A 12,473-nucleotide genomic window follows, 5' to 3' on the forward strand; every position below is an offset into this window, starting at 1 on the left:
TGGACAACTGGTCAACAAGGAGAGAAGAAGCCAGAGAGTTATAAATGGGACATTCAAAATACATTCCTTACGCCAAGGCTCAGGGATCTTTAAGGAAGTGGGGCCAGATAGAAAGAATGGTAAATGGCTTCAGTGATTGTTTTCTGAACATAGTAGGGCAGCTGCACATATGAACCCGTAGCGATTGTGACAGCCTGAACAAGACCTGCACAAGCTCAAGCCAGACAAAATCCCAGCATGGAGAGGGAGGACACAGGAGACCTGAAGGAGCCCCACTAGCTGTAAAGCCATTGCCATTGGATGACTACTGGGATGCAGTATCAGTTTTCTTTAATGGTGTGACCCCTAGTAGGTTGATAACACTGCAGAACAGGCCCCAATCCCAAGAGCAGTTAGGCCACACAAACTGGACTCAACAAGTTTTAAAAAGAAACAGGAAGAAAGAAAACTCAGTGCTAGGTGGATGAAAAAGTGGGGGTGGACCCGAGAGGAGTTGGGAAGGGGTGAATATGGTCTAAATGTATTGTGTTCTTAAAATAGTAGTTAAAGTCTTATTTGAAAAACAGTGATATTTTATTTCATGTCTTCATTCCCTCGTTAAAGTCATGTTACTTCTGTGCCATTAATAAACTCTGTATGTTCTTAAACATAAATTCCTAACTATAGAAATTAAACAAAAATAAACAAATTTCTTTTTTTAAAGGATAAGCTTACCCTCAAATAACCTGGATTTGAATCTTGGAAACGTCATTGATAATCTGTATGTGCCAGCATAACTGTCTCAGCATGTCTCAGCTTTGTGACTGGTAATGCTAAAGTCATGGGGATGCCTATTAACAAGCTCTCCCCCCCCCTCTCTCTCTCACACACACACACACACACACGCCATACGCATGTGCATGCATACGGGCATACACGCATGCATACCCGATGCCACTCCCATGTTTACTTCATACTATCTATCTCTTTTAATATTTATAAAGACCTAGGTAGCTGCTACTCTTGTCCCATTTCAGATGAGCTCTCGGGGACAATATGCTCCTGCTTAACAGTGACTTTACATTTTCCTAACTGAAGACTGATTCAAATGTGCTGCTTCTCAATCTTGTGCTAATCTACAGAATTATTTTTAAAGGAAAGGGAAATTAGGAAGTGGAATTATGATAACAGATTGGGAGGAAAATCACTAAATTAGTCCATCAGGTAGTCATGGAGTTCTAAACCATGGTTATGACTCTGAGAAGGTGAACTGTCCCAAGCACCTCCTCCTCCAGATGGAATTGTCCTGATGACGAACATTCAATCAACCCGTACCATCCTCTGGTGCTCCTCCTGGAGTGACTGGGCTCTCTTCTTTGAACAGCAGCTCCGAGTTTTCAGGTAAGAAGGCCCATCCCCACTCCAGGCCTTGCGATCAGGTGGGGAGCCAGCTCTGGGCTCACATACCTAGGCCTAGGGCAATAGGTATAGCTTGCTCTCCGGCCACAGGGGTTGTTCTGGGCGCATGATCCAGGAGTCTAATCAAAGTAAAACTCCAGAGGTTTTTCTGAAAACCTTGGGTTCTTCTGTCCTTGCTGGATCCCAGCTAGGTAGAAAATACCCTGAATAATGGTAGCCATCCCATGTGGGGCCCTAGAGTGGAGCCAAACAGCAACAAATGGAGCCAAAAATAAGGAAGGAACCAGTATGAGTCATGAATTATAAACCCCACAATTCGACTACCTCCTTATTTCAATTACATACATTAATAAATCCATTTTTCTAGTCTCTTATGCTGAGTTTTCTGAAATTTACAGCTGTAAGAATCCAAACTGATGTAAATATTGGCGGCAGGAAATCAACTAAGGGTCAGGATAAAGGGGGTTAAAATGAAGAGACAGCTATGTCTTCAGCTAGGGACCTGATGATCATTGTAGCCTAGTTCTAAAGTAACTAAATTAACCCCTGACTATGCTTCCCTCAAGCTGTGTACCACAGCAGCAGCAGGAGAATGGGAACCTTGGCCCCGAAATTTGAGGACTGGTTAGTGTGAATGATTTTTTTTTGAGTCATGAAGGAGATTCTAAGAAAAATGCTAAGGGAAATGACACCCTTCATAATAGACCCAAATAATATAAAGTATCTCGGTATAACTTTAACCAAGCAAGTAAAAGATCTGTACAATAAGAACTTCAAGACTCTGAAGAAAGAAATTGAAGATCTCAGAAGATGGAAAGATCTCCCATGCTCATGGATTGGCAGGATTAATATAGTAAAAATGGCCATTTTACCAAAAGTGATCTACAGATTCAATGCAATCCCCATCAAAATACCAATCCAATTCTTCAAAGAGTTAGACAGAACAATTTGCAAATTCATCTGGAATAACAAAAAAACCCAGGATAGCTAAAACTATTCTCAACAATAAAAGGACTTCAGGGGGAATCACTATCCCTGAACTCAAGCAGTATTACAGAGCAATAGTGATAAAAACTGCATGGTATTGGTATAGAGACAGACAGATAGACCAATGGAACAGAATTGAAGACCCAGAAATGAACCCACACACCTATGGGCACTTGATTTTTGACATAGGAGCCAAAACCATCCAATGGAAAAAAGATAGCATTTTCAGCAAATGGTGCTGGTCCAACTGGAGGTCAACACGTAGAAGAATGCAAATCGATCCATGCTTATCACCCTGTACAAAGCTTAAGTCCAAGTGGATCAAGGACCTCCACATCAAACCAGATACACTCAAACTAATAGAAGAAAAACTAGGGAAGCATCTGGAACACATGGGGACTGGAAAAAATTTCCTGAACAAAACACCAATGGCTTATGCTCTAAGATCAAGAATCGACAAATGGGATCTCATAAAACTGCAAAGCTTCTGTAAGGCAAAGGACACTGTAGTTAGGACAAAACGGCAACCAACAGATTGGGAAAAGATCTTTACCAATCCTACAACAGATAGAGGCCTTATATCCAAAATATACAAAGAACTCAAGAAATTAGACCTCAGGGAGACAAATAACTCTATTAAAAAATGGGGTTCAGAGCTAAACAAAGAATTCACAGCTGAGGAATGCCAAATGGCTAAGAAACACCTAAAGAAATGTTCAACATCCTTAGTCATAAGGGAAATGCAAATCAAAACAACCCTGAGATTTCACCTCACACCAGTGAGAATGGCTAAGATCAAAAACTCAGGTGACAACAAATGCTGGCGAGGATATGGAGAAAGAGGAACACTCCTCCATTGTTGGTGGGATTGCAGACTGGTAAAACCATTCTGGAAATCAGTCTGGAGGTTCCTCAGAAAATTGGACATTGAACTACCTGAGGATCCAGCTATACCTCTCTTGGGCATATACCCACAAGATGCCCCAACATATAAAAAAGACACGTGCTCTACTATGTTCATAGCAGCCTTATTTATAATAGCCAGAAGCTAGAAAGAACCCAGATGCCCTTCAACAGAGGAATGGATACAGAAAATGTGGTACATCTACACAATGGAATATTACTCAGCTATCAAAAACAATGCCTTAATGAAATTCATAGGCAAATGGTTGGAACTGGAAAATATCATCCTGAGTGAGGTAACCCAATCACAGAAAAACACACATGGTATGCACTCATTGATAAGTGGCTATTAGCCCAAATGCTTGAATTACCCTAGATGCCTAGAACACATGAAACTCAAGATGGATGATCAAAATGTGAATGCTTCACTCCTGCTTTAAAAGGGGAACAAAAATACCCGTGGCAGGGAATAGAGAGGCAAAGATTAAAACAGACACAGAAGGAACACCCATTCAGAGCCTGCCCCACATGTGGCCCATACATATACAGCCACCCAATTAGACAAGATGGATGAAGCAAAGAAGTGCAGGCAGACAGGAGCCGGATGTAGATCTCTCCTGAGAGACAATATGGCAAATACATAAGCGAATGCCAGCAGCAAACCACTGAACTGAGAATAGGACCCCCCGTTGAAGGAATCAGAGAAAGAACTGGAAGAGCTTGAAGGGGCTCAAGACACCATATGAACAACAATGCCAAGCAACCAGAGCTTCCAGGGACTAAGCCACTACCTAAAGACTATACATGGACTGACCCTGGACTCTGACCTCATAGGTAGCATTGAATATCCTAGTAAGATCACCAGTATAAGGGGAAGCCCTGGGTCCTGCTAAGACTGAACCCCTAGTGAACATGATTGTTTGGGGGAGGGTGGCAATGGGGGGAGGATGGGGAGGGGAACACCCATAAAGAAGGGGAGGGGGAGGGGTTAGGGGGATGTTGGCGGGGAAACCGGGAAAGGGAATAACACTCGAAATGTAAATTAGAAATACTTAAGTTAATAAAAAAAAGTAATAAAAAGTTTCAAAAAGTAAAAAGGGGAGGAATCCTGTTTGGAAAGGAAGGATCTGCACTTCTTGGAGCCTATAGGACGAAGGACTGATAAGCCAGTTACCTGAGTATTCGCAGCACAGGTTGGGAAGTCACGATCCAATCTAAAGTTGGAGCCGTAGTGAGCACATTGCTATAGAATGCATAAACAATACTTTGCAGCTCTGAGGTTCACGGCTGGCCTGCACAAGCAGCTGCTCTCCTCCTGCCCCAGGAGAATGTCCTCACGCACACACAGATGTAGGTGAGTACATGACGTAGGTCCCAGAGAGCACATTAGGTTCTTTTCTATCCTACATGGGGGAGGCTGGTGTGTGAATTAGTAGTCGCTTAAATATCAATCATTCCTCTTTTCCCTTACCACGTTAAAGTCTAGAAAATCCCAGCCCTGTTCCTCTTTAGCTACCCACATCTTAGAACAAACAAGGCTCTACCCCTCTCCACGCCTCCATAAGGAGCGCTCGCTGCTCTCTTGAATTCACAGAACAACCTCAAGCTTTCAAGTGGTATTCAAAGACATCGTCTGCCGGTTCACTAACTTCAATCCCACACCTCACTGCTGCTTCTCCTTAATCCTGGGGTTTATTTTCTCCGACTTCAGTGAAACCTCCAGTGTCCAGGCAAACCGATTTTTTTTAACTGTCTATCAACATCGTCTTTTTTTCTTTCTTTGCACAAATTTAGATACACCGTCTTGTTTCCTTTATCATTTGGTGAACTCAAACTACTGAGGTATTCTCAAGTCTGGCCATGTTACTGTTCCAATATGAAACGTTCCTTGGAGCTTCTAGGATCAAGGCGTGGTTACCAGCTTGTAAGTTTGGGGGAAACTCCTGGACCATGAGAATTCTGACATAGCTGCTAGATCAATGTATAACAATGGATTCATAATTGGATGACGTTAGTTGGTGACTGTGTGTCCTTGATGCCTTGGAAAGGTTCATCTCCTGTGGGACCCTTTTGGTCTTGGCATCATGGCCACCACAAGGTGAGCTGCTGGCTTCACTATGCTTTCTTCCATCAAGGTGTGTCAGCTCAGGACAGTGAAAAAGAATGAAGCCAATGATATATGGAAGGGAACCACAAGTCAAAGTCACACTCACTTCCTTAAGTTGAGTCTCTCAAGCATCTTGTCAAACTGACATGTCTTCATTTTGAGAGTGGGACAGTCATTTTCCTGACTTCTTGGGGCTGTCAGAGTTCACTACCTGAACTTTCATTGTAATGGCTACTACTTGTCTAATGTCTCCTAGTTTATATACAATCCAAGCCACCCCTACCAAGTAGTGCCTTGCCACACTTCTCTCTCTACAAAAAAAAAAGTGCAGTTTGACTTTTCTCTTGGCCCTCCATGCTGACTCTGGAAAAATCTCAGGCCATAACAATTCAGTTTCATGGATCTTCAGCTTGATGCCAGCTTCGAATTACAGACTAGAAAAGCAGTCTATAAGACCAGTTGGACTGCTTATATCGTGAGGTCTCAGAGGATGCCTTACCTCCTGACAACTTCCCCAATGCTTCCTAAGATCCCCATTTTGGGGATCATCTATTGCCATTGACTGTTCTTCCTTGGAATGTTCTCTGCCTTTGTCTTCAATATTGCTCCTCTCCAGGTCGTCTAGTCTCTCTTACTACCTCTTGTTCTTCTTTTCAGTTTCTCATGTATGCTAGTTCTTTCTCCATCATTCTTTGGACCCTATATTTCTTCTTATGGTATCACCCTTTGGAGTTAATCTCATCTCTCCCCTTTCTTTAATAACTACCTTATATATTGGCAACTATAAGACATATTCCTCCATTCTACACGACTCCCAAACTCCATGCCATAATTATGTCTCTGATAGGCACAGACAACTCCCACATGCCTTCACCCACTCTAACATGCTCCTTTTCCTGCCTTTCCTTGTCAGTGAATCCCCTTAGCCATAAGCCTGGAAGGACACTGCATCCCTTCAATAACTATTCACAATTACTCCTAAAAATGGTTTGAAACTCTTCCTTCTACTGTATGCTCCCTGACACCAATATTTGCATTTTTAACACGAGTTACTTAAAAGCACCATTAATTCCTAGACCTGTGCTTGTGCCTTCCAAACTATTCTGTAGACTTTCCTAATTCAAAAATCAGTTAACATCCCTTCCCTATTGGAAATCTATCAGTGGCTCTCCTGTAACTTTAAAGGTCTCTTCTGAACTCAAGACACATCAAGCATCAAATTTCGCACTAGATGTGCTCGCTCTGGCTTCCCAAGTTGTGAATCTAGACTCACATTTAACAGAATTGCCAGTGCTTTGAGTCTGAACCAAAACCTAACCTTCTATATTTCTTTCCTGTGGCCAAATCGGAAGTCTGAGAGCAATGGAGTCCTGAGCCCTCTCGCCAACATTGAGTTAGTCTCCAGAGCTTTTGAAATTCTTCCTATTTAGTCAAATTCTTAAATTTATCAGCATTTCCACTAACTCAGAAATATCTATAGTTTCTTATCCAAAATGTCTTAACTAGCCTCTTTCCATCTTGTCTCCTGTTCAAAGCCTCCCCTGATTCCAAAAGCAGCAGGATGCTTCTAAAATGTTCGTGGAGTTGTGCTTAAAAACTCAGTGTTTGCTCTCAGCAAACCTAAAAAGCTTGGATGGAACTCTGATCCTCATAACGTCAGGCAAAATATCATAAGAGAAACTCGAACAGTAAAATGAGACAGTGTAAGACCGTGAGGAGGGAAAGTAGTCAATCTCACAGGACAGAGCCAGAAGTCGTACTTCAGTAAGGCCCGGGTGAGCAGACGCATCTAGAATCAGTACAGAACACAGGGTGCTTCCTCACCAACATCCGCATCTGCACCACAGTACATCTTACTGCCCTGCATATTGCCCCAGGTTTTGGCACATTTAGATTTTAAATATATGTTCAATGAATAGAGAGATGGATGAAGCGTCCACTTGAATGGTGAGAAGCCCAACTTTATGCAAATTGCATGATTATAATTTTAGGCGGTACATGTTGGCATTGATTTCTAGGACTGCTAAAATGTCAAGGCAGATAAAAACGGGTGGGGTCAGAGCCTGGGTTATTTCTGTTGCATGCTGGGTAGCCAAGTTGGCCTCCTACCTTGGGAGCCTTGAGTGGGCTACAGAATGGATGAGAGATGCTGTGGCACCTTTCAGCTTAATCATACACGTAGCAGCAGTGGGAAGACTGCGAACTAAGTTCCCAAGCTCCGCGTGTTTTCATAGGCGAGCTATTTGTGTGTAAATCCAAGTGAATGTAAAATACTCATAAAGAAAACAACCTTAAGTTGTAATAGCAAATCTCTGTTAAGCAGAAAAAACATAAAAGGTCCTCTTAAATATGTGGCCGTGTGTTATAAATGGCAGCATTTGATTCTGGAAAATAAATTGTTGAGACTTATAAGCTAATATTTGCAAATTGAGAGTACTCTTTTAATTGGCAGCAAAATCTAACCTAAAACAAGAGATTCACCACTTTCATTTAGCCTGCCTGCTGGGCCTATTAACTTGCTTCACTACATAAGTGAGCTGTGCTGGATGACAGGATACAGGAGAATGTTGGGTCCGGCATGACACTGTATGCATGTTGTTTTTCTAAAGCTAACAGTACTTTGGCTTTCAAGACTTGAGCGATCCTAAGAGTTTGGAGTACTAGTTTCTAACATTCACTCGTTTCTGTTTGGGGGGGGGGTTTATAAAACCTCCATTGTGTGTGGGATTCACCATTCTTGGCAAAAAACGAAGTCAACAGAAACAGAGCTGAACCTCATTTAGAGATTCTCTGAGAACAATTCCAAGCTTCCGACAATTCAGACCTAATTTAAAGTAGATGTCCAGGCCACTGCATTATTATATTTCTTACCTGTGTCTACTGACCGTGAGGTAATGTTTATAGGTAAACCCCAACTACAGCACGCTATAATCTAGACATTGTGGGCATTGGAATAAATTGTTGTAACTTCTAATTTTCCAAATACTTCCTTACCCTCATCTTATAACATCTATAATTTTCTCAAACTTTATACATTTTTATACCTAAGTTCCAAGTGGCACATGCCTTCTGGGAGCAAGGATTGAACTCTTTCTAGGGTGCACATTACCTTGCACTTGGCAGTGGCGGTGTCTCTATGCATATTGTTTCTGACATTCACACTCACATGGTAGAGATTCTCTTTTGAGGCCCAGTGGGACTGGGTCTCACTATATAGGTCAGGCTGGCCTTTAACTCTTGGCAACGCTGTCTTGTGCTCCTGCATGCCTCCCCATATAATTTTCCAGAGAAGCATCCTGTTCTTCCTGTCATGCATTTGAGCAAACTTGGGATCATTTTGGATAAAGCTCCCTAGCTGGGACAAGGCCTGATTAGAGTTGAACCCCGAAACACCAAAGGTTGGATAGTGAATAGTATCTGAATAGTAGGGGCAAATAATTGACCCACCCCCATCGCCTTCTCAAGGACAAGCCTATTGCTTTCAGAGCACAGAGGAGAACACAGTTTCTCTCCAAATCCTTCTGTGGTCATTTGATCATGTTTCTGGAAAAAGTAGGGAGACCATCTAATATTGGAAGAGTCAACTCTGCAGCCATATTAAAAAAAAAAAAAAGAACAGTGTGATTTTGCTCTGGGATTTATTCTTAAAAAAAAAAAAAAACCAAATAGTTGGAATTGGGTACGCTTAAAAACAGCTATATCAAAGTCAGATAGTCAATGTTCACCCACCTTTTTGAAGCATCCGGTACATTTATTGAAATTATTATATATGAGAAAGAGAAAGGCTTATGTCTCAGAACAATAAAGCAGAAGATAGAGGGGGAGATTGTTAATGATTTTATTGGTTTTAAAGGCCCATTAAAATTAGAGAAACATCCAGGCACCCACCAGGTGAAGGGTTTTATTGTTATAGCATTGTAGGGTTTACTAGTTCATACCTTTCAACCACAGCGAGTTATTAGCAGTGAAGGATGACCCTCCAAAGAGGAGTTTTATTTTAGTGCTAGCGTGTTAATAACAAGACAACCTAGGTTTTTTTTTTTTTTTTAAAAAAAAGACGTTAGTAGCAGGCGCTAGTTGAGTTAATCAGTTAAAGACAAACTGTGCCCTTGGGAAGCTAAATAAAAAAAGCAACAGTAAAGCTTACAGAACTTAGCTCGTACAATTTGCCTTGAAGGCGGAAGATTGGTTCCCTGAAATAGCAAAGAATTATATGCTTTAGTTCAAAAAAAAGAGAAAGGTTTTTAAAATAAAAGTCTGTTATTACATCTTCTCCTTTCAAAACAATGGGAAAAAGAATCGTCTGGAGCAGAGCTTTCAATTTGTTCAATAATTGTACCTCTGCGTTAAAAAAAAAAAAAAGCTTTAAAAAAGATCATCATTGTTTTGACTAGAAAAGAAATAACAATGCAAATATTCATTATCACATAAAACACAGAGGAGACAGCAAACTGTAGGAGTTAATGCAATCTCTGCAGAGCGCTGTTAGTCAGAGACAGCTGGTCAGCCCCACAGCTCAAAAAACCCAAGTGAGCACGGCACCTTAGCAACTGACGTCATCATCGTTAGCCAATAGAAAGTTGGCACGGCAGAGCTCAAACCCAACACTGCCTTCTTTCTGAGCTGTCCCTTCACTGTTACCAAGCTGTGCAAACGTGTGAACTAGCCAGCAGCACCGGAACCCATGCAAGGTCTCACCGTATTTTTAACCTTCAACCGCCTTGGGGGTGGGGGTGGAGGGGTGGGGGTTCAAGGTTAAATTAAGTTCGGTGGTAAGGAAAGCAAGCAAAAGAGGACACAAAGAGTCTACTGCGAAGTGCACAGCAAGTAGCGGGAGTTTACGTAAGGTGAGGCGGTAGGGTTAACTGCAAAAGTAGCCAAAACGAAGTGCAAAAATTCGCTCCAAAAACTTGAAGAGCGAAAACAAAACCAAAAGCTGCACCTTAAGCAAAACCTACATATGATTAATTTGCATTTAAAAAAGCTGTCAGTCAAGCAGTTTAGTTCCAATGCTTTGGGGCAAGCATGCACCGGGTTGCTTACACGGTTCCTACCTGATTTCCAATTGTGCTTTTCTTGTGAACCTGACTGCTTCTCTGCTGAGCACTGAGAAAAGCAAAGGAAAAGCGGCACTGAAGAAACTCAGACTTTTTTCTTCTGAACAAGTAACAGATACTAAAATACATTACACATTTAAAAAAAAGAAAAACCCTCAAGGCAGAAGTAACAGCATAGAGTCCAGTCTTGTAATTCTGGAAGATAAAACAACCCAGCGGGATCTCTGGCAGCAACTAGAAACAAAAGTTATAATTACTCCACGTGAGGGAAGACCTACATTAATAACAGGGGGTTGGTTGATGTGGTGGTGGTAGGGGGACTTCCCACAGTAAGCACAATAAGGAGACTGAGCCTCAAATGAATGCTTACGGAGTGTATGTGTTTTTCCATGCACTAGTGATTTTCATTCACACGGCCTGTAATGCATATTATTGTCTTGTTCAGTACCCTCTAATTCCTTCAGCACTGTTCTATTCAAGGCCAAAGCCAACGTCCTTGTCGTAGGTTTCAAGGCCCTACTCCACTGAGGCCCACTCTCTGCCACTCTGACAGAGATCCTCGTCCCTCCAACTCACTCACTGGTGAGGTTCAGTCACCAAAGCATTGGCCTGAGACTCTCAGCACAAGAGGCTAGCTCACTGCCCTAAAGATATTTCCCCTATACTTCTGCAAGATCCCCAATGTCTCTTCAAGTGCTAGCCCAAATTTATCTTTACAGCGAGGTCTTAGTTGGTCACTGTATAAAAATGGGTCCGTGTTTCCCTCTAGGGACACCCCCTGTACCCTCACTATCTTTCTCACTATGATATTTCACCTTCCAACCCGCTGGAGTTTGTTTTGTGTCTGCTTATCCGCCCACACCCCTCCACATTAAGCTGGAAGACACAAGACTCTGTGTCTGTTTCGCTTACTGCCCCTTCCCCAGGCCAGGACTTACAGAGGACCTGTAACAAACATGGCAGCAGGTTGTCTAGTGAATGGAAAGTTTATCCAAACTGGTCTTATACTTCCCCACTTCACAGTGAGCGCAAAGGGGAGGGTTAAAGTCGGCTGTCACTCCTAACAGCTTAGCCCCAAAGCCTACTCTGCTAAGAGTGACGATATGCTAGTCTCAGAAGAACGAAGGATTTGGCTCGGTGGGTCCATAGATCTATCCTAAGAAGGCATGGCTCCTCTCAGGTGTTCTGGCAGAACTAGCAATTGCCTACCCTCTGTCAGTTCATCTAAAGTTTATGTTCAGACAACAGCGAAATGAGCGGAAATAAAGAAGAGATAGGTTAAAGCCCCAAGCTGTCTGCTTAAAGGAACTGGATGTTATGGTTCAGTAGCAAGATAGAAATCAAAAACCCACTTACAGCAGTTGTTCAAACCAGCAGATATTTGCAATCTTCCCTGATATATTTAAGCTGCTTGCCTCTACTCAAACTCATAAAAAACTACACACTGCACTCGGCCGAGGCTGGGCAGAGTGGGCGGTGAAAGGTAACACTAGATTTCTGGTTGCTGGAGATAATTCATGTGTGCTTCTGCCTTTTACTACTAATGTACTAACTTCAGTCTCTTTCTTGCCTTTGGCTTAGTTTTATCATTCTTTGCTAAATGACCAATTCCCCTCATTTCTTTTCAGCCATTTCTTTACAGAATCTCAGCGCAAAGTTCTCACTGTTTTGTAAGCACCTATGGAAAAGGCAGCTTGTGCCTGTGTCCAGAATCACACGTGCCCACACTGCCCTCTGGCTGCCCACCAAACCTGGCACACTGGATGTCTCAATACTATTATCTTTGAGCTTGAGTCCCTCTCTCCTACACTGTCTCTCTAAAGTCACCTTTGCAGGGGCCTCGTAGGCTCACCCGTCTTCGAGGAATAAACGGGAAAATGCTTACTGCAATGTGTTGTGTGCCTTGGTTGTGGCCAACTTCCAATATGTGCTTGTAATTTTTAAGGGGGTGCGCCTTTAACAAACCTATAATTAGTGCGATCATTTAGAAGCTACAACAGACCCAGAAGTGAGCATTCTTA

General features: G+C 42.3%; 1 protein-coding gene across 11 annotated transcripts in view; it reads right to left on the reverse strand.

Annotated features, from left to right (window-relative positions):
* The window catches only part of Dnm3 (dynamin 3), a 478,966-nt gene that overhangs the window by 266,338 nt on the left and 200,155 nt on the right, over positions 1-12,473 (reverse strand). For 4 of the 11 annotated variants that reach the window (XM_063272014.1, NM_138538.2, XM_063272013.1 and 1 more), the window contains exons 13-14: positions 10,450-10,501; positions 9,559-9,588 (exon numbers count right to left, since the gene is read on the reverse strand). The exons of 1 other annotated variant lie outside the window; for it this stretch is intronic. In XM_063272014.1, coding sequence (XP_063128084.1) covers positions 9,559-9,588; positions 10,450-10,501 — 82 coding nt within the window. Of the gene's footprint in view, positions 1-9,542; positions 9,589-10,449; positions 10,502-12,473 lie in introns of all 11 variants that reach the window. 6 more of the 11 variants (XM_063272015.1, XM_006250141.5, XM_006250142.5 and 3 more) reach the window with 2 other exon arrangements.

The sequence above is a fragment of the Rattus norvegicus genome, chromosome 13, assembly GCF_036323735.1.
Source record: "Rattus norvegicus strain BN/NHsdMcwi chromosome 13, GRCr8, whole genome shotgun sequence".
NCBI classification, from domain to species: domain Eukaryota; kingdom Metazoa; phylum Chordata; class Mammalia; order Rodentia; family Muridae; genus Rattus; species Rattus norvegicus.